Source organism: Danio rerio, chromosome 8, assembly GCF_052040795.2.
Source record: "Danio rerio strain M-AB ecotype USA chromosome 8, GRCz13ab, whole genome shotgun sequence".
In the NCBI taxonomy this organism is placed as follows: Eukaryota; Metazoa; Chordata; class Actinopteri; order Cypriniformes; family Danionidae; genus Danio; species Danio rerio.
Genome location: NC_141028.1, coordinates 22,802,701 through 22,830,415, shown reverse-complemented (window position 1 = coordinate 22,830,415; position 27,715 = coordinate 22,802,701). Strand labels below are relative to the sequence as shown.

Below are 27,715 nucleotides of genomic sequence, written 5' to 3'. Positions count from 1 at the left end.
CATCTAGCATATTATTTTATGGCTATATTCTACTGTAACATGCTATGTCAGTTAGCAGCGGATTATAAGTCGACTTTTTTATGAAAATACCCAAGATGGCTGGAAGAACACATACAGTTGAAGTCAGAATTTTTAGCCACCCTGAATTATTAGCCCCCCTGTTTATTTTTTAACACATTTCTAAACATAATAATTTTAATAACTCATCTCTAATAACTGATTTAATTTATCTTTGCTATGATGACAGTAAGTAATACTTGACTAGACATTTTTAAAGACACTTCTAATACAGCTTAAAGTGACACTTAAAGGCTTTAAAGGCAGGTTAGGGTAATAAGGCAAGTCATTTTATAGTGATGGCTTGTTCTATCGCAAAAAAATAGCTTAAATGGGCTAATATGACCCTTAAATGGTTTTTAAAAAAATGTAAAACTGCTTTTATTCTAGCCGAAACAAACATATTATCTCACATACTGTGAAAATGTCCTTGCTCTATTAAACATCATTTAGGAACTTTTTTAAATAGATAAAAAAATTAAAGGGGGAGGGGGGGGGTGCGAATAATTCTGACTTCAACTGTATAAAACGTTTATTGTCACAGTCGTGTAAATGATCAGTTAAAGCCTTTTTAATGTTTTTTCAGATCTTATTTTCATTCAACTACAGCAAAGGCTGGATTCCTTCGTCGATATTAGGGATTTCCTGGAATGTTCTAATATTTTTGAGGTATATATGGAATTTCTGCTCAAGTATGAATGAAACAGGCATTACATGCATTTAAAGTGCTATAATGCCCAGCAACCTATTTTGAGAAAAAAAAAAAAAAAATCTCCCTCTAAAGAAATTTGAAGTAAAACATATTGACCCTCTTTGGGGCTAAGCCCCTCATCACTTTCGACCCTAGCAACGCCCCTGCCTGTATTACATGTCGTTGGACTGTGGACTTTGAAAACCTGGAGAAAACCCGCGCAAATCCAGGGAGAACATGCAAACTCCAAACAGAAACCAGCCAAGGCTAGAACCAGAGACCATCTTGCTGAGGCAACAGCACTACCTACTGAACCACTGCGTTGCCTTTACAACAACAACAACATAATAATAATAATAATTATTATTATTATTATTATCTAACAGTTACTTTTTTGCACAAATGACACATTTTTCTCTGTTTCTTTTTCTACTTATACTTGAGTCATGGTAAGTCAAAACAATAATTTTTTATGTTTTGTTTTATTCCCAAGATGCTACAACCAATTTTGTGTTAGAGTTTTTGTTTATAGCCAATTAAGGTTTTCTTTTAACTTTCTGATCTGCAATCAAATGCCATAACTATTATTTCAATTAATTATAAGATAAGTTTTAAGCTGTATTTTTATGTGTAATATCATAATTTATTAATGTAAAACTTTAACAAACTTGACCATATTCTTAATGATAATAAAAAGCCTATAGCCTACCAAGAATAGCTATAGGACAGAACATTTTCAAAAAAAGTAAAAGGGTCTAAAAATCAGGGGTTTTCCCCAAGTGCTTACAAACTCTACAGGGTAAAACTAGAAAATAAATTATTATAGGCCTACATTTTTATTTTGCAGAAGGTTTTTGAGTGAAACATCAAATCATCGAAAACGTTCAAGATTATGAAGCTGCAGGCCCGGAGACCCAACTACACGCTCAGATCTGCACGCTCAGACTATAATGCACTATGACTATGAGAGTCTGTGTGAATAAATTCTCGGGTTTTGCCGTAAGATGGCGCCCGCGACTTAATCATCAATCTGCAGCTGTCCCAGTGTTACAAATATCAAACAGGTACAAATTAACACGTTTATGGGATTTTAGAGGAATAAAAAGTGTTGTGTGACATTATGAATGTGTGTATATCTTAAAAATGAATTTAACATGGTAGTTTAATGTGCTTTACTTATCGCAGCAAGTCTTGGGAGTTGCTGTGGAGTTTACTGTTTATAAACTATAACACTGCGTTTTGTAATTCATTTTTTGGATGAATTAAAGTTGTATAGCCTGGCCTATCCATTTACAAAGACTTTGCTTTAACCTGTTCGAGAGCTTTGCGCTACTGAGTTTAACACATGTCATTGGTGAAAGCAAATCAAACCAAAGTCAATATTTTTTAGTCTTCAAGTCATCTAAGGCATGAAAGGGTGAGTAATGTTAGCTCTATGCGGGCGGGCTTTCAATGGAAATTTATTGTAATCCTGTGAGAGTCATGCATTGGTGGTGACCTGTTAACGTGACTCTTCAGGTCCAGGAAGAAGATTCAGAGCCAGATATTGTAAGTTAAAAGTGCTTGCAAGTTGCAACAGTGGTTTTACATCTTGTGCGTCAGAAAAATAGCTTTTTCACATTTTCTAAGTATCCATTCCCTTTGTTTTTAATCCTTTTTCACAACTGAATTTAATCACACATATTTAAGATGTACTGGTCCATTTCAGTTAACTTTATTTCGTTTTTACACCACCATTAAGTGGAAGATGGATGCAGTTTTGAGTCCTGTTGGCAAAAAAAAATATTTCAACAAAATGTTTGTAAAGAAGAACAAAATTGTAAAGAAGTTGTGGGTTTCATTTAAAAATATGTACAGTCTTTAACGAAAGTTTGGCCACCCCTGATTTTTTGCATAATTGCAAGCCATAACGTGCTGGCCTTTCAAATCAGCAATTTCATTTGGATATATATTATACTCTAGGGAAAAACAACATTTATTTTTTGACAAAATGTTTAATCAGCAGATGCAATGCAAATTGATTCATAACAAGAACAGGCAGGTGACTGAGGATAGTATGGCTATTCTAGATCATTGTATCATGTCTGAGCATGATTTTCTTGGTAGATCTGGAACTGTGCTTTAAGTCATTGTCCTGAAACATCCAAAATCAGCCTCTTGACTGATTTCTGAACATTGTTCTTCAGAAACTGCTGATACTGGGTTGAATCAATGTGAACTTTAACTCTGACAAGGTTTCCAGTACATGTGCTTGCCAGTTGCCACACATCCCACAGAATGATGGAACCCCCACCATATTTTGGGAGCAGGTTCTTCTCCTGGACAGCGGTGTTCTTTTACCTGCCACAGAAAGTGCCGATTGTGGCATTTGTCCATATATTTTTCCAAAATTATTTAAACTAGATGAGCCTTTGCATACCTCAAATGACTCTTGTTGTTGGCAGAATTCAGATAAAGCTTCTTCTGCATCACTCCTCCATTGAGCTGTTCTTTGTGAAGAATGTGCTGAACTGTGGAACGATGTACAATGACATTATCAGCAGCATGATGTTCCTGGAGCTCTTTGGAGGTGGTCTGTTGTTTGTCTGTTACCATTTTATTCATTCCTCGCCTTTATTTGCCTTTCAGATATTTTACTTGGTCTAGAACATCTTTACTGCACAAGAGCTGTTCCTGTGGCCTTCCATTTTCTTACTATATTTCTGACTGTAGAGATGGAGAATTCAAACCTTTGTGATAGCTTTTTGCATCCTTCTCCTAATTCACGTTGATGAATTATCCTAGTTTTAGGTCATTATAAGGAGGTCTTTTGAGGTTCCCATGTTGCTACTTTCAGGTTTTCAATAAGGAGAAGCACAACCTCAGCTTCATTAAATATCCCTTTTCATGATTGGTTGCACCTGTGTTGGGATTGTTAAGGTTCACAGAGTCAAGCTGCGGTCACACTGGGCTTTTCCTCCCATAGACTTCCATTCATACCCACGCGAATGCGTCAGACCGGAAATGCAGGGTCATGCGTTAAGTTTGCTGCGGTGCAAAGTTCAAGCTTGGTGAACTCTGACCTGCAAATCGCATCACTTGACTGCGTGAGACCAATCAAGGATCAAAACATGACGTCTCTGGGCAGAAATTTAAAACATGGAGCAATCGCTCGCTTTTTTTAATGTCTAATAAGCTTGTTTATTCCTGCCCCTTTTTGCAGCGCCGCATGACAGAATTTTGCACACACAAACTCTAGTGTGACCGCAACTTCACTCAAATCAATTTTGTGTTGTAATCAATCATCATTAAGTGACAACAGGTTTTGAAATCCACACAAAAGAGAAGGTTCCCAAACTTTTGCATAGCATATTTTTCAGTTTCAATTTTATTTCACACATCTGAATACTGATACACTCTGTATTTTTTGTTTGAAAAACATGACATTATCCAGCTTTCTCTAGAAACCGAATGACATTTCATTGTGATTCTCTCTTTTAAAGAAAGAACATTATTATGCAGCCACAGTTTGTGGCTTTTCATAACACACTATATGTCCATGTAATTTTTATATTTCTAAAAATCACAAAACCATATTTTTGTTTTGAAGGCAGAATAGCTCTTAGGTTAATAATTTGCTTTATAATGCAATTCATTAAGCAATGACTCAAATGCTGGACCTAACAATAAAAAAAATCTACCATTTGGTAACATGAATAAACAGGTAAAAGGAATGAGTTTCCTCATGTGAACAAGTTTGACTACACTTCTGAGGTGTTATTGTCCTCACCGAAACTACTGTGAAATTTGATTTTGTAACATTTTATGTCAAACTCATGTGATCATTTCCAAATTTATTCATGTGATTACATGACAACATGGAAACACTTTGTTTTGGTCTCTTGGCACATATATTTTGCTTGAGTTTTTCATTAGTGGATAGCAGACTAAAACAAAGAAAAAAAAAAATTCTTAATGTATTTTGATTAATATGTATGTATTGTAATATGCAGATTAATAAATCAAAATACCAAAGGACGCTAATCTTTTTAAAGAACTGAAAGTAACAGGACTGAGATTTTTGGATACAATTTGCATTCTAGTGATTTAAAGGGCTCCATACTCCCTTTACAACATGTAAGATAAGTCTTTCGTGTCTACAGAATGTGTCTGTAAAGTTTCAGCTTTCAATACCCATCAGAACATTTATACTCTGCTGAAGATGTTTGTTTTTGGGTCAGAGAAAATTGTAGCTGTCTTTAGCCTGAATCTTTAAATGCAAATGAGCTGGTTCTTTCCACCCACTGCTTCTCCTGCATCACGTCAGATAAACAGCACAGAAACAGACACAAATAAAACAGAGATACAGTTTTTAAATAAAAAAAAAGCCACAGTAAGACTGAACCAGGAAAAGGTGTGTCATGTTGTCTTGTGCTGTGCTTTTTTGTCTTGTCTTGTGCTTGTGCTATTCAAGTAGGTACTACATTTGAATTTTCTTCATGACCATTAGAAAAATTGTTGTATACTGTATAGTATGAATGTGATTAGTATGAATAAAACTAATGGTACTTCATCCGCCATTTGTCATTATCACATGACCAACCCATGTCAGTTGCATTGCCTCACTACCATTTTTGAAATCTCTTGCTTGGCATCATGGGATAGCATAGTGTCCATCTAATGCGCATTTCAGAATCTCGCTGGAAGTAGTAGGTACTTCTCAACATACAAAATGAGCAGGGCGGAAGGGTCCGAGGACCAAAATTGAAAACCACTGGTGTAACCAGTCAGTGGGTTTGTTTTGTTATACCTTGTCAAGCTTTGAGTTTTGTTTCTGTGTTTATTGCTACATTAAAGACTCCACTTGGGTTTTAACACTTGGCTTTAGTGAATTCATTTTAAAAGTTTCCCAATTGTAATTGTAATTTGATAACAAAACAAGAAGAGGCAATAAACAAGTGGTAATTTCACAAAAGAACAGTTAGTGCTCAGAGAATTAGGGGGATTTTTGTGATCACTGAAGAGATGTTTAGTTGTCATTAATGACACAAGTAAATCAGCAGTCTGTGGGAATGGAAAGATTATTCCACCAGTAAGGAACAATGAATGAAAAGGTTTTGTGAAGTACTAAAAATGTCATCAAATTTCAGGAAAAAAGTTTGAGACCGCAAACTTTTGGTCTTTGCGTTTCAAGTCCCAAATCTTGCTAAATTTAGCTAAAAATGAGCCTAATCAAAAATTAAAATAAAAGCATGTCAGCATGGCCAACAAACAGTCCAGATTTAAACCAAACTGAAAATGGTGGAAATGACAAACTGGGTTTTGTTTGCCAAGCTGATCTGTCAACTGCTGCTCGAAATACCTGGAACTTGATGCAAAATATAGATTTCGTTTTTTTGTTAGAAAGTCAAGCCCAAAATAATTCAGGCATAAAATGGGCAGAAAAGTGAACTTTTGACAGGAGAACTGGTTTTCCCTCAGATTAAAAATCATTGTTAGTCTTATGAACTGACTGACACAGGAGGAAGTGTAATGCAAAATGTCCTTTGTCATTTGTTTTATGGTGGTTCATTGTAATCACAAAAATATCATACTGCAAGACAATCTCACAAAGCAAATTTACAGAATATATGATCCTTGAGCTATATTTTTTTATTGGAATTTATTTATTTAACACACATTGGTGTGTATTAATGTCTGCATTTCATTAGAATAAGTGCTGCAGACACATCGTCACATTAAAGCTTGCTGGACTACACTCTAAAATGCTAGGTTAAAAACAACACAATTTGTGTTATATTGGCAACCCAGCACTGGGTCAAAAGAACCGAACCCAGCAATGGGTCCTTATGAAGATGCATGCAAAATATATATACACTAACTAAACAATATACAGGAAGACCCAGTTTGAAAGCAAAGCAAAGAAACTCCTACAATAAGTGCAACTGTAAACAATACAAAGATCACTAAACAAATGACAAACATGAAGAACCATGAGGATTTCTGCAAATAAAAAAGAAAAAATAATGTAAGCTGTGGCATTAAATGGTGATAAATGATATATATACTGTATATATAAACATACAGTTAAATCAAAATAATATCCTGTATGTGGATGCTGACAGTGAAGGCTTATGAAGCAAAATGACTGGTCTGTGCACAAAATGAAACGTTACATATCATGTTATTACCTGTTATTATCCACAGCCTCAGTCCTGAGAGCATTCAAAACATTCTAAAGTGTGAGCTGAGCTGTTTTCAAGTTTTTGCACAGACCAAAAGAAAATGGCTTCATATGATCTCAACATATGACCAGCAGCCACTCTATCAATTCTGTTTTTCCTCTATATGTTTTTATACTTTTTATTGTCTCTAAAAATGTTGATTGTTGATTGAATTGGAATTATCAGTGGTTATCAGCTGTTGGATATGTGCCAGTAGGGGCTACTGGTAGGCTCAGAACACTGTATTCATCCATCCACATGGTCAATCAGCTATACTAACTGAGAAGACTCCAGATCCAGATCTGTTTTTACATTACTGTGATGATTGGATTTAGGGTTGGGGTAGGGGTAGACATAAATAAAATACAATTAATGGGAAATTTATTAAATAATATAAATAATTCATGTAAACTTCTGGCAAGGGCGAGGCAATAGCACAGTAGGTAGTGCTGTCGCCTCACAGCAAGAAGGTCGCTGGTTCGAACCTCAGCTCAGTTGGTGTTTCTGTGTGGAGTTTGCATGTTCTCCCTGCCTTCGCGTGGGTTTCCTCCGGGTGCTCCGGTTTCCCCCACAGTCCAAAGACATGTGGTACAGGTGAACTGGGTAGACTAAATAGTCCGTAGTGTATGAGTGTGTGTGTGAATGTGTGTGTGGATGTTTCCCAGAGATGGGTTGCTGCTGGAAGGACATCCGCTGCGTAAAAACTTGCTGGATAAGTTGGCGGTTCATTCCACTGTGGCGACCCCGGATTAATAAAGGGACTAAGCCGACAAGAATTAAATGAATGAATGAACTTCCGGTTGTAGCTGTATGTGATAGTAGGTACAGAAGGCCCCTACTGGCCCATATCTATCAGCTGAACCACTGATAACATCCATTAAATTGTGTGATAACATTCGAATTGGCACATTTCAAATTTATGTCTATTTACTCTGAGGAGGTGTGCACCAAACATTTTACAACTAGGCCTTCAGTTTGAGATTATGAGATTATAGATGAGATTATCATTTATATAGTATTTCATTATTATGATATCATAATTATTTCATTACCAAAGCCCAAACTGGATCTAATCTGACAGAATAATTTAAGATCACAGTGCAAAATATGAATGCACCTTAATAAATATGTTCGGAAAAAATATACAATTAAAAAATTTAAAAAGACAAAAAAAATAAAAAAATGTACGTAGTTAAAAAATTAGTTGATTGTAATTTTTTTTTATTTGTAACACCTTATTTTAATTATTAATATCTTAATTATTGAATATTTTAATATTACTATCATTAATATTGAATACATATACTACTGATATAAAAATAAGAGGGAATATTTACATTTTGCCTTATATATATATATATATATATATATATATATATATATATATATATATATATATATATATATATATATATATATATATATATATATATATGTGTGTGTGTATATATTGAAGTCAGAATTATTAGCCCCCCTGTTTAATTTTTTCTCCAATTTCTGTTTAATGAAGAGAAGATTTTTTCAACACATTTCTAATCATGATAGTTTTAATAACTCACTCCTAATAACTGTTTTTATTTTATCTTTACCATGATGACAGTAAATAATTTTTGACTAGATATTTTTTAAGATGCTTCTATACAGCTTAAAGTGACATTTAAAGGCTTATCTAGGTTAATTAGGTTATGCAGGTTAGGGTAATTTGGCAAGTTATTGTATAACCATTGGTTTGTTCTGTAGACTATCGGAAAAAAAAATTTGCCTAAAGGGGCTAAAATGGTTTTTTAAAAATTAAACCTTTTTATTCTAGCTGAAATAAAACGAATAAGACTTTCTACAGAAGAAAAAAATATTATCAGACTTCTACTATACTACTTCTAATATATATTGAGGAAGTTTGTCATCTTTTTCACACCTGACAAGTTTGCAGGATACTGTTGACCATGGAAAGTAGTAAGCTAGATCAGGATGACCAGGGTGAAAGATGCCTAATGTTTTATAAAGGTTTTCTGCTAAAAATATTAATTAATGTTCTGCTGTAGTAAAAATAGCATGGGTAAAAGACATGTAAACAACAATTAAACTATCCCTTTAAGCAGATTTAGTGAAACTGCAATTACTTTATGTATAAAAAATAAGTGAGAACAGATAAATAGTCCACATACCCTGTTTTCTGGAACAGGGCCATTTTCTGTAAAATACAAATATAATCTAATGAGACTAATGTGTGTTCATGAGTAATGTGATGTAGGATTCAGTTTAATGGATCTTTTTTAGATCTATTAAACTGAGTCTAGTGCCATGTGGTCTTTAGCATGTTTGTACCAAATATACTTACGTTCCCCTCTCTGTCTTGTCCTGTATTTTTCCACCCGTTTAGAAATAACTGCTCCGAGGTAAAGGATGAACTCCAATATCACATAAACTGCCATTACTATAATTAACCAGCGTTCTTGAAACCACCATAGCCCATAAAATATTGAGATGGCTACAGTATAAACAGAAAAAAGAAGATCAGTAACAAACAAAAGATTTTATCAGCTTTATCTGAGCTTTAAAGAGCTTTGGAGGAGTAAGCATTTTCATCTATGCCAATTTGAGAATATGAGGTCACTAATAAATATTTGTACAAAATAGCAAATAAATAAAATTGTTATTCAACATTAAAGAATATGGGGAAAAACTTACATGTAATGAGTGTATTTAGAAGGTCAACTATTATGAGAGAAACAATCCAACATGTTCTTCTGTAAGATAACGATTTTTGAACATTAAGTTAAAAATACAGTAATATATTCAAGAGTCTTATATGTAGTAGATTAAATTCTTTTAAACCACAGACTGTAAATCAATAAATAACGTCATGGCATTGTGTTAAGATATTTTTGTCAAATCAGGTGTAAACAGAGTCTGAGGCCTTGTGTGCTTGTTTATTTTTGTCCACTTCCAGGGACATTTTTAATCATTTGATATGACTCACATACTCAAAGCTACAATGGTAATACCAATACAGATACTGCCCATTTCTCAAATGAGTATGTAATTTTTCTGTGTATTTTATAGAATAATGTTTGTTTTTAGATTTTTAAAAATGGTTTAGGTTATACTTAAAGGAATAATATTTTTTTTAAGTAGTTTTTCCACATGAACATTGTCTTTAGTTTACTTGCAGGACAATCCACTCTCATCTGCAATTATATGGGGTTTTGGTCTCATGTTAATTTGTCCTGTTAGTAGTTCTGGCCTTATTAGTCAAACGCCAGACCAGTAAAAACCATGTACAAAACCATTTCAGCTAATGATAAGTTGAGACTGGGTCTCTCTTTTTTCTGGCCCAAAAAAACGGTTTGGAAACCAGTTTGTTATCATTTCGCTTTGGTCACATTATATTGGTGCTGATATGTAAAGTTAGTACTCACAATTCATGGCTTGGTTCGCGGTGAAGGAAAACAGTGATGGTGTGCATCAGGCTTGTGCCCATTGCAGTCACTATTAAAGCAGCAAACAAAAACTGCAGACCAGCATTCTCACAGTCATACTGCCACAAACATTAAAACAACAATGAGAACTAAATTAGATGTTAAATTTATTTCATATCTTAACCACATATTCAGTTTAAAGAAAGTTTTTAAACTGTAATATACTCAAAAAAAAAATACTTACATGAACCGCTTTTATTAGTACAAGGACAGTAGTGATAATTTTGGATATTAGTTCAATGATGGATGCAATCTGGGTGGGCTGTGAGGAGACACAATGCATATATTTGCTATTTACATTATGAATTTAATGAGTTATAAAGGGATAGTTCACCCAAAACTGAACATTCTGTCATCATTTACTCACTCTTCACTTGTTACAAACCAGTTTGAGTTTTATTTTCTTTTGAAAACAAAAGTTGTCCGAAAACTGGAAAACTGGTGACTTCCATAGTGTTTGTTCTTATACTTCGGATGTCAATAATGTCCAACAGAAAAAAAAATGTAACTCATAAAAGTTTAGAAGCACTTAAGGGTGAGTAAATAGTGTGTACATTTTCAATTTTGTGTGATCTGCAGTTGAAGTCAGAATTATTAAGCCCCCCTGAATTATTAGCCCCCTGTTTATTTTTCCCCCAAGTGAAGTTTATTTATAAACTAATTTCGAGAGGATCACATGCGTATGATTGCTTGCAGCCGGCCACACATTATTCAATTCATGATTCACCAATCAGATGATTCCTAAGCCACTATAAATACCCTAATAAGTTCCATATAACAGCTATCTTCGTTTTGAACTACCCCTTTCACCCCTACTCCTCCTCCTTTCCTAGATCCGTGTCACGATGGCCCAGTGGTTAGCACTGTTGCCTCACAGAAAGAACGTCACTGATTCTAGTCCTTACCAAGCCAGCCAACATTTCTGTGTGGAGTTTACACGTTCTTCCCGTGCCCATGTGGGTTTCCCCCGGTTTCCTCCCACCGTCCAAATACATGCAACTTAAGTTAATTGACTAATCCAAATCCACACCATAGACATGTTAGTTTACTCTTAAGAGCAATCACTATCTGTTCATTAGCTATTACAGCAGGGGAGGTCTCAAGATCTACCTGAGCTCAAACTCCCCTCTCGCCTTGCAAACACAAGTGAGCCCCAAAGCTCTCTCCTGGGACAGCATGCCAAACAAGCTTTATAATCAATCATCAGCTAAGTGAATTTATCTTGAATTTCTGTTTAAAGGAGAGAAGATTTTTCCAACACATAATAGTTTTAATAACTAATTTCTAAAAACTGATTTCTTTTATCTTTGCTATGATGACAGGCAGGTTAGATTAATTAGGCAAGTTATTGTATAACAATGGTTTGTTCGGTAGTCTGTTGAAAAAATATAGCTTAAAGAGGCTTAAAATATTGACCTTAAAGGTTTTTTTTTTTTTTTATAAAATTGCTTTTATTCTAGCCGAAATAAAACAAATAAGACTTTCTCCAGAATAAAAAATATAATCAGACATACTGTGACAATTTCTTTGCTCTGTTAAACATCATTTGGGAAATATAAAAAATAAAAAAAAATAAAAAAAATTGGGACTAATAAATCTTACTTCAATGGTATCTCTTAAGCTGAAAGAATCATGTTGTGCATGTGTTATTTGACACACTTACCATCTTTGTAACTGGTTTGATGATCATGAGGAGAGAAGAGCCTCCAAGAAAACAAAGTCTGCTGAATAACAACAGTGCCACACCACCTCTCTGGTGTGAACAGACAGACAGACATGTACACATATGGACATAAAGCTAAAAAAACTCATGTATAGATTGTCAAATATACATGTTTTAATAAACCCAACATGACAATTTTCAGGGTGAAAATAAAGAACAATTTAACAAAGTCTGTAAAACTTTAAAAATGTCTGTAGTATTATCATGCAACCTGCTGATTCATTAGCATATGTATTGAAATATATATTTATAGTCATACCATATACTGCACACACCGCAACAGGTATGATGACGTCACTACATGTAAATAAAAACAGATGACAAGAGTTAATGTTGAATCTATCCATCAACTTTTTTTTAATCAGAGGGTCTACAGAGAACATTTAACCACCAAAAACAGGTTAGTTTAGCTCATGCAAAAATAAAAAAAATTACTTTATCAATTACTCATCCTCATGACATTCCAAACTATTGAAGCCTTTGTTCTTCTTCAAATCACAGATTAAGATATTTGGGTGAAATCTAAGAGCTGCCTCATTTTTAAGTTTTTGAACAACTGAATACATGCTTAAGTCTATTATTTATTTGTATTAATATATCTTTATTTTGAATGAAATTACATTATCTATGCTGTAAAATCTCATATGTAATTTTGAAGATGCACTTTATTTTTAAAGATACTGTTTTGGTTTGTTTTTAATTCAAGATTGATAAATACCAATACATTTAATTTATGTATTTAAAAGTATGTGATCTGATTTATCCGCTGTGGAGGCACTAACAATCTTCAAAATGTTTTATTTTGTTTATGTTTCTGTATGTTATACAGTATGTAATAAATATTAAAGATCACTTGTAAAATATTTGTATATATATGTGTGTGTGTGTGTGTGTGTGTGTGTGTGTGTGTGTGTGTGTGTGTGTGTGTGTGTGTGTGTGTGTGTGTGTCTGTGTTTATAGATGTTATTTACCTGCTGTTGTAATTACTGTTGTGTTTGTAGTTGGATCTGTTTGTGTAGTATTGACTGTAAAACCACAGAAATAGAGATATACTTTACATTAATGCCAATAAGTTTCAGCCTATAAAAGTTCTATGCTGTAAAATAATACTCATATTTATATAAATACATAATTTTAGTCAATATAACATCAGTATGTTTGATTGCCAGGAAAAGGTATTAGTTTGCCTAGGCTGGATTTATTTTATTGACAGTGCATATTTTAATCAGCTTTGAGTCGTGGTCATATCACCACCTTGAGTGTGCATTATTTTATAATAGTTATTATATCCACCATGTGAGTTATTTCACTGCTTACGTGCACACCAGTATGCTTATTTTAAAAACCTGATTTATAGGTTTACAGACAAATCAAGAATACATAGTGACGCTTGAAATTATTCATACTTCTTGCATTTGTTCGAGTTTTTTCCACAATGATGCCTCTTATTAACTGTTGTAAGAACTATGTATCATTTTCGGTCAAGAAAGGCTAATCGTTTTCTCTTTATATGATGCTACTTACCTGTAGTCTGTGATTGTGTGTTTGATGTTGAGTTTGTATTTGTAGTTGGTTTTGTTTGTGTAGTATTGACTGCAAAAACAGTAGAAATATAGAAAGAGAAAATACACTCAGCATTAATGCTTGTAGTGAAAAAAAATGCTTAAATTGGTTAATAATATTTTGAAATGAAATTACATTATCTATGCTGTAAAATCTCATATGTAATTTTGAGGATGCACTTTATTTTGGATCTATAATTTTCCTTGCTCCATTAGTGCTAGACAAATATTTGAAAAAGATTATTTCACAGGAATATTTCACAGGAGGCTTAAATAATTTTGCCCTCAACAGTTTATATATATAATGATGTTATTTACCTGTAGTCTGTGATTGTGTGTTGGATGTTAATGTTGTGTTTGTAGTTAGATCTGTTTGTGTAGTATTGACTGCAGAAACTGTAGAAACAGAAAAATACACTCAGCATTAATGTCTATATTAGAAAGAATGCTTAAATGGGCTATATTGACCTTAAAACGTTTTTTTTTTTTTTTTTTAAACATGCTTTTATTCCAGCCGAAATAAAATAAATTAGACTTTCTTCAGAAGAAATTTTTTTCTTGGAAATACTGTGAAATCTTCTTTGCTCTATTAGTGTTTGACAAATATTTTAAAAATAATAAATATTTTACAGGAGGGTTTAATAATTTTCCCCTTAACAGTTTATATAAATAATGATGTTATTTACCTGTAGTCTGTGATCGTGTGTTGGATGTTAATGTTGTGTTTGTAATTGGATCTGTTTGTGTAGTATTGACTGCAGAAACTGTAGAAACAGAAAATACACTCAGCAATTATGTCTGTATTGAAAAGAAAAATGCTTATAGGGGCTAATAATATACTGACCTTATAAAAGTCAAATAAAACATAGCTTTTATTCCAAGCGAAAAAAAACAAATAAGACTTCATAAGAAAAAATGTCATCGGAAATACTGTGAAATATTTCTTGCTCAATTAGAGCTTGACATATATTTGAAAAAGAAAAGATATTTCACAGGACGCTTAAATAATTTTGCCCTTGGAATAGGCTGTCTTTGACAGCTTGCAACATCATATGGCACTTTCACTGAGTACATTTACATGGACACCAATACTCAGATTTTATAATAAAGATAATACTCTTTTTAAGAGTCTACCATGTAGGTAGCGATTTTTGATTACTTTAAAGGACCACCCGAGTCCCGAAATGTGGAGGTTTTTCTTTCTGTTCGCCATCCATGCGGTATCATTCATTCATTCATTCAATTTCTTGTCGGCTTAGTCCCTTTATTAATCTGGGGTCGCCACAGCGGAATGAACCGCCAACTTATCCAGCAAGTTTTTACGCAGCAGATGCCTTTCCAGCCGCAACCCATCTCTGGGAGACATCCACACTCACATTCACACACACACTATACACTACGGACAATTTAGCCTACCCATGCGGTATCAAATTTCATTAAAACAGCACTCTTCCAGCAGTCCTTACTTCATATTTTTATCCAATAATTGTCACGAGGCATGAACAATATGTTGCTGAATGTAAGTGAACTGCTGAACTGCAGTTAAAGTCTAAAGATTAAAAATGAAACAACTGAAATTGCATGAAACTCTGAAGGAAACGCTGGATAGCCTGGTAATGCGACAATAATTGTTTTGTATTGAAACTTTTCTTCTAAAAGCGCTTCCTTGGTCTTATCCATATTTCTTTGCATGTTGAACACACATTGGCCACAACAGGAAATAAAAAAAGAATTGAATATATATATATATATATATATATATATATGTTTTTTTTACTTTATATATATATATATATATATATATATATATATATATATATATATATATATATTCAATTCTTTTTTTATTTCCTGTTGTGGCCGATGTGTGTTCAATATATTATATGGGCATCACGGTGGCGCAGTGCCTAGCATGATCGCATCACAGCAAGAAAGTCACTGGTTCAAGGTAAGCTAAATTGTCCGTAGTGTATGTTTGTGAAGAAATGTGTAAGTGTGTTTCCCAATCATGGGTTGCGGTTCCCAGTCAAGTTGGCGGTTCATTCCGCTGTGGCGACCCCAGATTAATAAAGGGACTAAACTGAAAAGAAATTAATAAATAATAATATATAAAATGCATCTGAAAAGTATTCATAGCGCTTCACTTTTTCCACATTTTTATGTTACAGCCTTATTCCAAAATGGATTAAATTCATTTATTTCCTCAAAGTTCTACACACAACACCCCATAATGACAATGTGAAAAAAGTTTTTTGAAATTGTTGCAATTTTTTTTAAAAACAAAAAAACCTGAAAAAGCACATGTACATAAGTATTTAGAGCCTTTGCTGTGAAGCTCTAAATTGAGTTTCGGTACATTCTGTTTCCATCTGATCATTTTTGAGATGTTTCAGCAGCTTAATTGGAGTTCACCAGTGGTAAACTCAGTTGATTGGACATGATTTAAAAAGGCATACACCTGTCCATATAAGGTCCCAGGGTTGACAGTGCATGTCAAAGCACAAACCAAGCATGGAGACAAAGGAATTGCCTGTAGACCTCAGAGACAGGATTGTCTCAAGGTACAAGGCTGGGGAAGGTTACAGAAAATTTTCTGCTGCTCTGAAAGTTCCAATGAGCACAGTGGCCTCCATTATCCAAAGGGTAAAAGATGTTTGGAACCACCAGGACTCTTCCTAGAGCTGGCCGGCCATCTAAGCTGAATTATTGGGGTGGAGGACCTTAGTCAGGGAGGTGATCAATAACCTGATTGTCACTCTGTCTGAGCTCCATGGACAACCATCTGTGCAGCAGTCCACCAATCAGGCCTGTATGGCAGAGAGGCCAGACAGAAGCCATCCCCGGCAGGAATTTGCCAAAAGGCATCTGAAGGTATCTCGGACCATAAGAAACAAATATCTCTGATCTGATGAGACTAAAACTAAACTTTTTGGAGTGAATGCCAGGCGTTACACTTGGCGAAAAATAGGCACCGCTCATCACCAGGCTAATACCATCCCTACAGTGAAGCATGGTGGTGGCAGCATCATGCTGTGGGGATGTTTTTCAACAGCAGGAACTGGAGAACTGGTCAGGATAGAGGGAAAGATGAATGCAGCAATGAACAGAGACATCCTGAATAAAAACCTGCTTCAGAGTGCTCTTGACCTTGGACTGGGGCGATGGTTTGTCTTTCAGCAGGACAATGACCCAAAGCACATCGCCAAAATATCAATGGAGTGGTTCACAACAACTTGGTGAATCACCTTGAGTGGCCTAGCCAGAGCCCAGATCTAAATCCAATTGAACATCTCTGGAGAAATCTGAAAGGGCTGTACACTGTCACTTCCCATCCAACCTGAGAGTGCTTGAGAGGTACTGCAAAGAGGAATGGGCAAAAATTTTCAAAGACAGGTGTGACAAGCTTGTGGCATCACAATCAAAAAGACCTGAGGCTGTAAAAGGTGCATCAACAAAGTATTGAGCAATGGCTGTGAATACTTATGTACATATGATTTTTAAGGTTTTTATTTTTAATAAATTTGCAACAATTTAAAAAAATATTTTTTCACATTGTCATTATGGGGTATTGTGTGTAGAATTGTAAGGAAATAAATGAATTTAATCTATTTTGGAATAAGGCTGTAACATAAAAAATATGTGAAAAAAATGAAGCACTTTGAATACTTTCCGGATGCACTGTAAAAGGATGTTATTTACCTGTAGTCTGTGATTGTGTGTTGGATGTTAATGTTGTGTTTGTAGTTGGATCTGTTTGTGTAGTATTGACTGCAGAAACTGTAGAAACAGAAAATACACTCAGCAATAATGTCTGTATTAAAAAAAGGCTTAAATTGTGTATATTGACCTTAGATTGGTTTTAAAAAAACATGCTTTTATTCCAGCCGATATAACAAATAAGACTTTTTCCAGAAGATTTTTTTTTTTATCGGAAGTACTGTGAAATTTTCCTTGCTCTATTACTGCTTGAAATATTTGAAAAATAATAAATATTTCACAGGAGGGTTAAATAATTTCCCCCTCAACAGTTTATATTTAAATGATGTAATTTACCTGCATTCTGTGATTGCGTGTTTGATGTTGTAATTACTGTTGTGTTTGTAGTTGGATCTGTTTGTGTAGTATTGACTGTAGAAACACAGAAACAGATTTCACTCTGCAATAAAGCTTATTCATATAGCTCGATTAACAGCATTACAGACATTAAAAACACTAGTGCCACAATGATAGTAATATTTTACTGTCCTGTTGGATCTTACTTTTTTACCTTAAAATTATTATTGTTATTTATTTTACTTAAAAACTACTTTTATTGCAGCCAAACTAAAACATAATACTTTGCCCAGTAGAAATATATTATATGAAATACTGTAAACATTTTCTTCCTCTCAAACATTAATTGTAAAATATATTTGAAAACAATAAAATTCATAAAGGGTTAATCATTTTTTCTATATATGATGTTATTTACCTGTAGTCTGTGATTGTGTACTTGATATTACTGTTGTGTTTGTAGTTGGATCTGTTTGTGTAGTATTGACTGCGGAAAAAGTAGAAACACAGAAAATAAACAGCATTAATACTTATAATGGTCAGCCTTTAAATGTTTTAAGCTCTAAAATCACACCAATATGTAGAAAATCTACATCAACAGAAAAAATATTTTAATATATCTTAAAATATCTTTTAAATATCTTTAAATATACATTTTTTGACTGTATATTTGTATTTGCTTTGAGTCATATCACCACCTCGAGTGTGCATTATTTTATAATAGTTATTTTTTCCATTGTGAGTTATTTCACTGCTTACACGCACACCATATGCTGATTACTGCCAAAAAAATCTGCTTTTTAAAATAACCTGGTGGCTGTTCATTCCGCTAGATGTTAGGTCCATGAATATTTGGACATTGACACAATTCTAGCATGTTTGGATTTACACACCGACATAATGGGCCCTATCATACACCCAGCGCAGTGTGGCGCAAATTAGAACTGAATTTAGAAATAGTTTTGAAACGAATGTTTGCGCTTAACAAACAAAAGTATTTATTTATAGACTAATTGATGTCTGTGCGTAAAGGTTTCCCTATCCAAGAGCAATTAGTTCCATTATCTCTCATTCTCACGAAGTAGATGCTCTGTTAAACAGTTTTCTGTTAAAAACTGTTAACTGTTTGCTTGTGAAATGCTCATTTTTTCCACTTAGACTTACTTTACGTCCTGTAAATAGCGAATGCGCTCTTGGCGCGTCGCAGCTGACTCTTAAAGGGAATGGGAGATGAGACTCTAATTGGTTTATTCTCAAAACACACCTGTAACTCATTAAGAAAATAAACTCAACCCTTTTAGACCATGCGCCACGGCGCAAGGCAGATTTCCCGTCCTTAAATGAGCAAAAACGCATTCTGACACGCCCTGAAAGCATTTGCGCCCTGCGCATGGACCGTCAAAAAAGAGCCCAATGAATTTTAAATAAAATGAATGTGCTTAAACTGCAGACTTCAAGCTTTAATTAGAGAGCTTTAATTGTACATCTAAATCCGGTGAACGGTGCAGAAATTACAGCAGTTTGCATATGTGTCTCCCACTAGTTAAGGGACCAAAAGTAATTTGACAGAATAATAATCACAAATCAGACTTTTACTTTTAACTTGGTTACAAATCCTCTCAAAAGCAGTTCCTGCTATGGGAGTACGCCAGGTGACCAATCACTCTGAAGAACAATTAGCCATTAGTGTGATATATCAGCTGGCAGCTGAGAAATGAGCATTAGAATTTCGCTTCAGAGTTTCTCACAAGACTCAAGACACTCTATGGTCACAAAGTGGTCTGGAAATGGCACCCTTGGACAAAATATGCTTTTTTGGTGTGCCCATATCCCAGGCAGGCCTACTCGGTGACACCGTTGAGGACTTTAACCAGGAGTCTTGGTTATGAGAGATCAGCCATGTGCAATGGAGCAGGTCATCTCTTGGTGGGCTCGAAAAACTGCTACCCACCCAGGACTGTTTCTCGCTGAGAGCGCTCTTTCCGCGGCTCCAAAACGCTCCGCCGTCACAGCCCGTTCCACTGGCTAGTGAACACGCCGAGTCCACCCGCAAGAAGTTGATGCTCCCGTCACAGGTCATTGTTAAGTCCGGTAATCAGACTGCAAAGCGAACCTGAGGCGGGCCGCTTGGAGAAGAGAAGAATGTTTTTTCCCCAGTGGAGGGCTGGGACTCCCCCACAAATTAATGTAGCGATCCGAAAAGAGTGGCTTTCCCTCCCTTTGGGTGTGGGAGCCCAATTGCTGCCAGCCTCTCCACAGGATCCTGGGAGGAGATAAGAGTCAATCTCTAACAGACTATGGCAGTACGCCAGGTGACCAATCACTCTGAAGAGGGATTAGCCATTAGTGGGATGTATCAGCAGGCGGCTGGGAAATGAGCATTAGAATTTCATTTCAGAGCCTCTCACAAGACTTAAGACACTTTATCTGCCAACCTGATTTCAAGACTGAAACCGGCATACTCGCCAGTGCGAGAGATGACGTGACATCGGTGGTTGATCTGGACTTTCCTGTCCCCTGGGCGTTTTGTTGGTACACAAAAAGTGCATTAAAAGAGCAGATTCCCTAAGACAGCAGCACAGTCAATAAACAAGTCTTTTTCAAGACGCTGTGCGTTTCTGGATGCGGTGGTTTCTATCTCCGGATGATGTGGTCCAGCATGTTGGTGCGATGCACGCGGACAGCTCAAGCTCTCACTGTGGGATCGCACGCCACCCCAGTTGCTCCCTGTGAAAACAGTTAGCACCCGGGCAGATCTAAGGATCACAGTGGGGGTTTATCCGTTGCCTTCAACTCCCCGCTGACCCCCCCCCCCACTCATTCACAGCGTGCCCGATTCAAGCTTCGAGTGGTTATGTCGGTTCATCCCCCAGAAAGCCTGCGCCTCCGCTTGATGACACCGGAGATCATATTCAGAGAGCAGTCACATCATCAATATATACAAGAGAACCAGTTTAATTGACAGCCATACATGCCCATGCCATGTCACTACTATGACTATGCTTCACAGCTTACACTGTAAAAAAAATAATATCCTACAGTATATCTACTCAATAAAATTGAGTTAACAGATTACAAGTAATTTTAATAATTAAATTCTACATATATGGATTGAGTAACAATAATTAAATTAACTTATTTAAAATTAGTCATTAAAAATGAGTAACCGCAAACAGTACTTACATTTTTTTAAACAAAAGTATTAATTTAATTGAACAGAACCAAACACAATGTTAATGAAAACTACTCAATGTTTATTTTGATTTAATTAAAAATTTATGGAGCCTGTTTATCAGCTCTAAAAAATAATACCCTATATCTGCACAATAAAACTGAGGTTACAGATTACAAGCAATATTATTAATTAAATTCAACAAGTATGGATTAAGTAAATAATTATTAAATTTAGCTCAAATTAGTGGAGACTGTTCAGCACTGTGGAGATTCACAAAACAGATTGACAACAATCTCATAAAAGACAACACGTCATATAATACACAATAAAACATGTACATTTAAACAAACTAATATTTTACCAAGAAAATTGATAATCTTTTTAAACAGCATAGTTTTGAACAAATGGAGCTTAATCAATCTTGTTTAAAAACAATAAACTTAAAGTGAAATTTATGTCATTTAATACATCAAAGGTATTATTTGTCAGAATTATGCATATTCATGAAGCAAAGAGGACACAGCTGTTTAAAGAATACTTCTCTATAAAATTTTCCAGTGTTCACTAAACAGTCACTTGTAAAAACATCTTTCTTTGTCACCGACAAAGGCCAAACCCGGTTGATCCCCTGTCTCATGTCCTGTACATGCTCTATCACTGTCGAATGTGGGGCTAGGTCCTGTTTCCATGTCTGTTGAGCCACATCGAGGAGGGCATCTCAAGGGCATCGCCTCGGGGTAGTGTGTAGCATAATTCACGATGACTAGGATGTGTCATGTCCCCGAGCAGACTTCAGCGAAGGATTTTGGTACTACCAGGAGAGTCTTTTCTCCCCCACTACTCTTTGAACACAGTACAGCAGATCGTTTTCAATGGCGAAATATGGAAGAGGATGAGGTGCCGGTAGTCGATCTTCCTTTTCTACCACTCTCACCTGCGACCAGCAGTTTCTCAATGTATTATCTTCTCAATGTGCTTTCTTGAATCAACCACATGATGTCACTTGTTGAAACAGATCAAAGAATACATCTATTCCACTCGGTGGCCATGAGTGCAGGTTGGCAGTCCCGTGATGTTCGAGCCCATGAATGGCGTGTTGGCTTCCCCTTTTTCTGTGCTGCCATGGTGAGTAGAGCTTGGAGCCCTGGCCAGTCACCCCCCAAGAGGAGGGGTATGGGGAGGTCGGGGACTATTCTCTTTTCCATGGACCATGCGCCTGGATTTGCTGAGATCATCACCTGCTGTGCGGGAACATATCTGGTATCGCCATGTATACATGTGATGAATATTTTTGATTTATCTCTGGGGTTATTTGCTATGATACCAGGTTGAACCAAAGTTATTGCACTCCCATTGTCTAGGGTGGCCAGCAGGGGTTTCTATTCAGCATCACTTTATGTGTCGGAGCATCAGGGGGAACTATTCTGTGTAGGATGAAGTCAGCCAGACAGGCACGTGCCGTTGGGCAAACTGGGTTGGTTGGCACGGGCTTGTCTACTAGGCTTGGGATCGCAGGTCTGGTTGTGCGCTACCTTCCGCCAGTCGCCAGGAATGTGTCACCCTCCAGGGCTGCGCGGCTGCTCTCTCTCCTCCATCGCGGTTGAGGTTTGCTTTCACCAACTCCACTGCTTCCACTAAGGTTGCCAACCTTGTCTGGTTTTTCATACTTACTGGCCTGCGAAGCTGCCTTAGAAGCATGCGCAGCAATTTCTCGATGACCACCCTTTCTGCAACTTGAGTAGCACTGGGATTGTCACCGAGGAGCCACAAGCGGGCTAGACAGGTGATGTGGGTTGCTTGCAACCGCACGGGGGAGCCATCATCATAGGACCAGGGGCCTCATGTATCAACGCTGTTTACGCACAAAAACTTTGCGTACGCCAGGTTTCATGCTCAGAATCGCTCACGTTTGGATTTACTAACGATGAACTGAACGTGGGAATGTGCGCAGCTTCACGGCAGCTTTCTGGCTGGCGTACGCACATTTTTTGTGCGTGTCTGTTTTATTTCCATTGGCGACTCCTAGAGGCAGTTGTGTTAAATTCCTCTCTACAAAGTGTCTGAGCCTTGCAATGGCAGCTGTATGAGACGGGTTCATCTAGTAGGTATGTAAGGTTTCCATACCATACAGTTGACCAGCTAAACATTAAAGCAAAATTTGCAGCAGTCGCCTGTTTTCCCAATGTAATCTGAGCGATCTACTGCACGCACATTGCTATAAAGACACTATCTGAACATGAATTTGCATGAGTGAATCAGAAACATTTCTATTCAATAAATGTGCAAATAAAATATGATGCACAGACTTATTGATGATTCCTACTTGTCTTTTTCGTGATAAATAGTGGGCAAAATCTGATATGTAGCGGGAAAAAGAAGAAGAAAGAGTTCATTAGACGCTGGATTCGAGCCGATTTTATGCTCGAACGTGTCAATACATGATCACATACGTCTTACGAGGTGCGCTACTGAGACTGCTAAGGGTGTTGCAACATTTTACAGATATAAACCACACTATTTCTTTTTTTAATGCACTCAGTGCAATGTTTAGACCCAACTGTGTTGACCACATCAGCTAAACTCTCCCACTCTATTTTTTTTTTTGTTGTTGTTAATTCCGGAGAACAAACTTGCAAATAACACAGTTTTCTCCGGTCTACCTCCGAAAGCAGCACCTCCATTTCACATTCTGTTCAAAGTTTCTCTTTTTGCTTGCTTTTTCCATTGCTTTTTCGTTGGGGTTTTCCATTAGCATAGTCATTAACATATTCATACGGGGGAGGAGGCAGGGAGGGGTTTTGTGCTTGTGCATGTTGCGCTCAGTTTCACGTTCATTCGGATGTAAAAAAGAATATGCGTGAGATTCGGCGTACGCAGTGTTTCATACATCTGAATTTTTTTATGCGTACGCACATTTACAGCTTTGTGGGTACGCAATGTTTTAGTAAGATTTCCACGCAAGTCTTCGTACATGAGGCCCCAGGTGTTAAATTGTTGTGCAGCGCTTACTAGTGACAGTCCCACTCAAGAATTTCTCTCTTTAAAGCCTCATAATCATAATTTTTGAGAGCCTCCAGAGCAAAATACTCCCCGGTTAAAAATGGAGTAATTTATTTTTGGCCAATCCTTCTTAGACCAGTCTTCTCTCTTAGCAATAAAGGTGGCGGTGTGCTGCGCCTATGGCGCATGGTTCCAGGGGCAGTATTCGCTCAGCCAGCTGTAGCAGATCTCACTCTAACCTTTCTTGTTTTGCAGCCAGTTGCTCTGTGAATGCTTGCTGAAGTGTGAAAATCTCCGCGAGGTGGCATATGACTTCCTCCACGATCGTTGATGTCATTGCTAAGGGGTACCTGGATGGTGGAAGCAGGAAGTGAGTGGTGCAGAGAGAGATTCAACAAGGTACTAGAAATATAATTCCTCTGAGATTCGCAGCCGCTAGATAGCTTGTGATCATAACACTCAGACTGGTGCTGGGTGTATTGAGGATGAAAAAGCACAGCAGTGTGCTGGAGATGATGTTGGAGATGCTGTAGTGCCGAGAGTGGACGAGACCCTGCCAAATGTTGCTGTGGTCTCTTCATTTTCAGAATCAGTTTCTTTGGCATGGACAGTTGCATGTCCCACTCCCAACCCCGTTCCAGTGTTCACTGTGATGCTGATGGTGATTGCAAACACAGATCTGCTGATCATCTGCAGAACTGGCCCTGCTGTGTGGAGATGCAGCAGAACATGCGGCTTTGTCTCTAATACATGATTGTTAGAACAAGTTTGAATAAGGTTTTGTTTTTTTGTTGTTGACTTATTTGTTATGGTTACTTTTATTCATTTTTTAATCATAAATTAATGTTTTATTTTGTTGTCATTAAATGAAACAATAATTTGTCAGTAATATATACATTGTGTGTGTGTGTGTGTGTGTGTGTGTGTGTGTGTGTGCGTGTGTGTGTGTGTGTGTGTGTGTGTGCGCATGTGTGTGTGTACGTGTGTGTGTGTGTGTGTGTGTGTGCGCGCGTGTGTGTGTGTGTGTGTGTGTGTGCGTGTGTGTGCGCGTGTGTGTGTGTACGTGTGTGTGTATGTGTGTGTGGAGTGTGTGTGTTTATGTGTAAGAAAAACTATTTGGTAGAGTTACATTACAGATGCTATGAGGTGCTTCTGTCCTTGTTATCTTATTTATATTATCTTTATGGAATTGTTATTAATAATTAATATTAACCACTATTATGAAAAAGGACTTATAATTTGATACAAGCTCAGAAAAACATGGTTGTATCTTTTACAATTTAAAAAAACGGCATAAATTGAATGGGTTCCTTATATGAGATTATATGCACACAAATGTACAATGAGAAGGTTATATATCAGCGTTGAATAATCAAACAAGATAGGAAAACAACAGAGATTTAAGCAGGTTACTTATGGATGAAAAATAATAAATGAAGATTCCTTAAACCTGCAATTTTTTTAAAGTTGTTGCCCTTGTAACATCAGTCAAATGATAACGTAAACATGACGGATGGCGTACAATCCCAATAATACTTATCGAAATTTGGCTGTTGAGTACCAACTCTTTTAAGTCCTCGCTAAGTACTTATTGAAATTGAGTACCTACTCTTTGAGTATGCAGTTTCGAACAAAACCTAAAGCTGCGGTCACACTAGAGTTTGATAATGCAAAGTTCTGCAGTGCGATGGTGCGAAAAGGGGCGGGAATAAACAAGATTATTAGGCTTTAAAAAAGCAAGCGATTGCTCCATGTTTTAAATTTCTGTCCAGAGAGGTCATGTTTTGATCATTGGTTGGTCTCATGCAGTCAAGTGATGCAATTTCGCAGGTCAGAGTTCACCACATTTGAACTTTGCACCGCAACGCATGACCCTGCGTTTCCGGTCTGACGCATTCGCGTGCGTATAAATGGAAGTCTATGGAAGGAAAAGCCCAGTGTAGAAATTTGCGTTAACAAGCAGTTGGACAGGTGTACCTAATAAAGTGTGTATATATAAACCACCAGTGCCACAATTAAGGTACTATGTTACTTTTCTGTTATTTTTGACAGCAGTGATATGTTCTCTTAATAATTTCTTAATAATATAATTATTTCTTAAGAGGGTTAATGATATTGTTAGTACATTACATAAAGTATTACATTACATAACATATTATTATTATTATTATTATTGAAATTTTCTATTAAAAACTTCTTTTATTGCATCTAAATGAAAAGAAATAAGTCTTTCTCCAGAAGAAAAATATTAGAGGATATACTGTGAAAATGTCCTTGCTCTTAATCATTAATTGTAGAATATATTTTATACAATATATATACAATATACAAATTTCACAAAGGGATAATAATTTTCTCCATATATGAGTTTGTGTTTGATGTTGCAAATGATGCTGTGTTTGTAGTTGGATCTGTTTGTGTATAATATTGACTGTGGACACACAGAAATGGAAATTTCCCCCTTGATTTGGCCTATAAAGATTGTGTGCTCTAAAATCACACCAATAAGCAGTATATGTATACAATCTACATAAACATATCATCACTATGCTTGAACATCAGGCGAAGATATTAGTTTGCCTAGGCTGGACATTTTGAGAGTGTATATTTTAATCTGCTTTGAGTCGTAGCCATATCACCACCTCAAGTGTGCATTATTTTATAGTAGTTATTATCCCTATTGTGAGTTATTTCACTGCTCACATGCACACTGGTATGCTGATATCAATCAATAATCTGCTTTATTAAAACAACCTGATTTAAAGGTTTAAACAAAAATCAATAACCTGATAATTTAAGACTTCATAAGGTGTAGTGACATCAAAAATGTTTTCTACTCTGATTATTGTAACACGATCAGTCACAAAACTCTTGTTATATTTGATTGTTCTCTCGGTAATATGTTTACTTACTTTTAAAAATCTACTTAATACATTTGATTTTGTATATGAAGACAATATTTACCTGTAGCCTGTAGGTTTGGTGTTGTGAATACAGTTAGACCTGTTTGTGTACTGCCGACTGCAGAGGTTGGTGGTGCAGTGGATGTGTCTATGAGACATGATGAGAGCATTACAAAAAGCAGTACAGCTTTTAATTATGTGTTTTTATGGAAAACTATTTTTTCTTCAACAATCTACATCCATATACCACCAGTATGTTTGAATATCAGGCAAAGATATCAGTTTTCCTACACTGGATTCTATTATTCCCAACGTATAATACAATAACATAATACAATGGGAGTTGTGGCCATATCACTACATCGAGTAGTACTACATTGGGTGAACTGTCTATTTAATATATTTATTTGGTCACTGTTTGAGAGTTTTGATTCTTTTGCTCTATACGGATGTTTTTTATTACCTATTGTTGTACGACTAGTTGTTACAGTAGCGGTGGTGTCTGTCGATGTTGTTGTCTGTGTCATTGTCTGCGTCGTTGTTGTCTGTGTGATTGTCTTTGTCACTGTCGACGAAAAAGCATAGTCGGTTTTCATCATTGTCTGCGTCATTGTTGGTGTTGTTGCAGGCGGTGACGTTGCCATTGTCATTCCCACTAGCGGCAATGTTGTTGTTGTCGGGAGTATGATTGCTTTTTTTGGCGAACCGGAACCGTAAGATTGGACGAATGCAGCTCTAAAAAGATATTTAGATATCAGATTTACAAACGAGCAATACAATACAATAATAATACAAAAATAATAATTTTATTTACAATAAAACCATAAATATTTTTGTAAATATAAATCTTTAATTTTGTCTTAAGGCTG

At 36.1% G+C, this 27,715-nt stretch overlaps 1 protein-coding gene across 51 annotated transcripts in view; it reads right to left on the bottom strand.

Annotated features, from left to right (window-relative positions):
* Positions 1-4,097: 4,097 nt before the first annotated feature.
* si:ch73-196i15.5 overlaps positions 4,098-27,715 on the bottom strand; it is a 28,234-nt gene continuing 4,616 nt past the window's right edge. Inside the window, 18 exon segments of one of the 51 annotated variants that reach the window (NM_001441798.1) lie at positions 4,105-5,750; positions 5,780-6,730; positions 9,117-9,142; positions 9,290-9,439; positions 9,640-9,698; positions 10,371-10,489; positions 10,615-10,692; positions 12,094-12,183; positions 12,413-12,450; positions 13,125-13,178; positions 13,678-13,746; positions 14,034-14,111; positions 14,402-14,479; positions 17,415-17,483; positions 17,769-17,843; positions 18,187-18,255; positions 26,908-26,994; positions 27,310-27,581. In NM_001441798.1, coding sequence (NP_001428727.1) covers positions 6,605-6,730; positions 9,117-9,142; positions 9,290-9,439; positions 9,640-9,698; positions 10,371-10,489; positions 10,615-10,692; positions 12,094-12,183; positions 12,413-12,450; positions 13,125-13,178; positions 13,678-13,746; positions 14,034-14,111; positions 14,402-14,479; positions 17,415-17,483; positions 17,769-17,843; positions 18,187-18,255; positions 26,908-26,994; positions 27,310-27,581 — 1,537 coding nt within the window. In that variant the 3' untranslated portion in view covers positions 4,105-5,750; positions 5,780-6,604. 51 annotated transcript variants of the gene reach the window in all.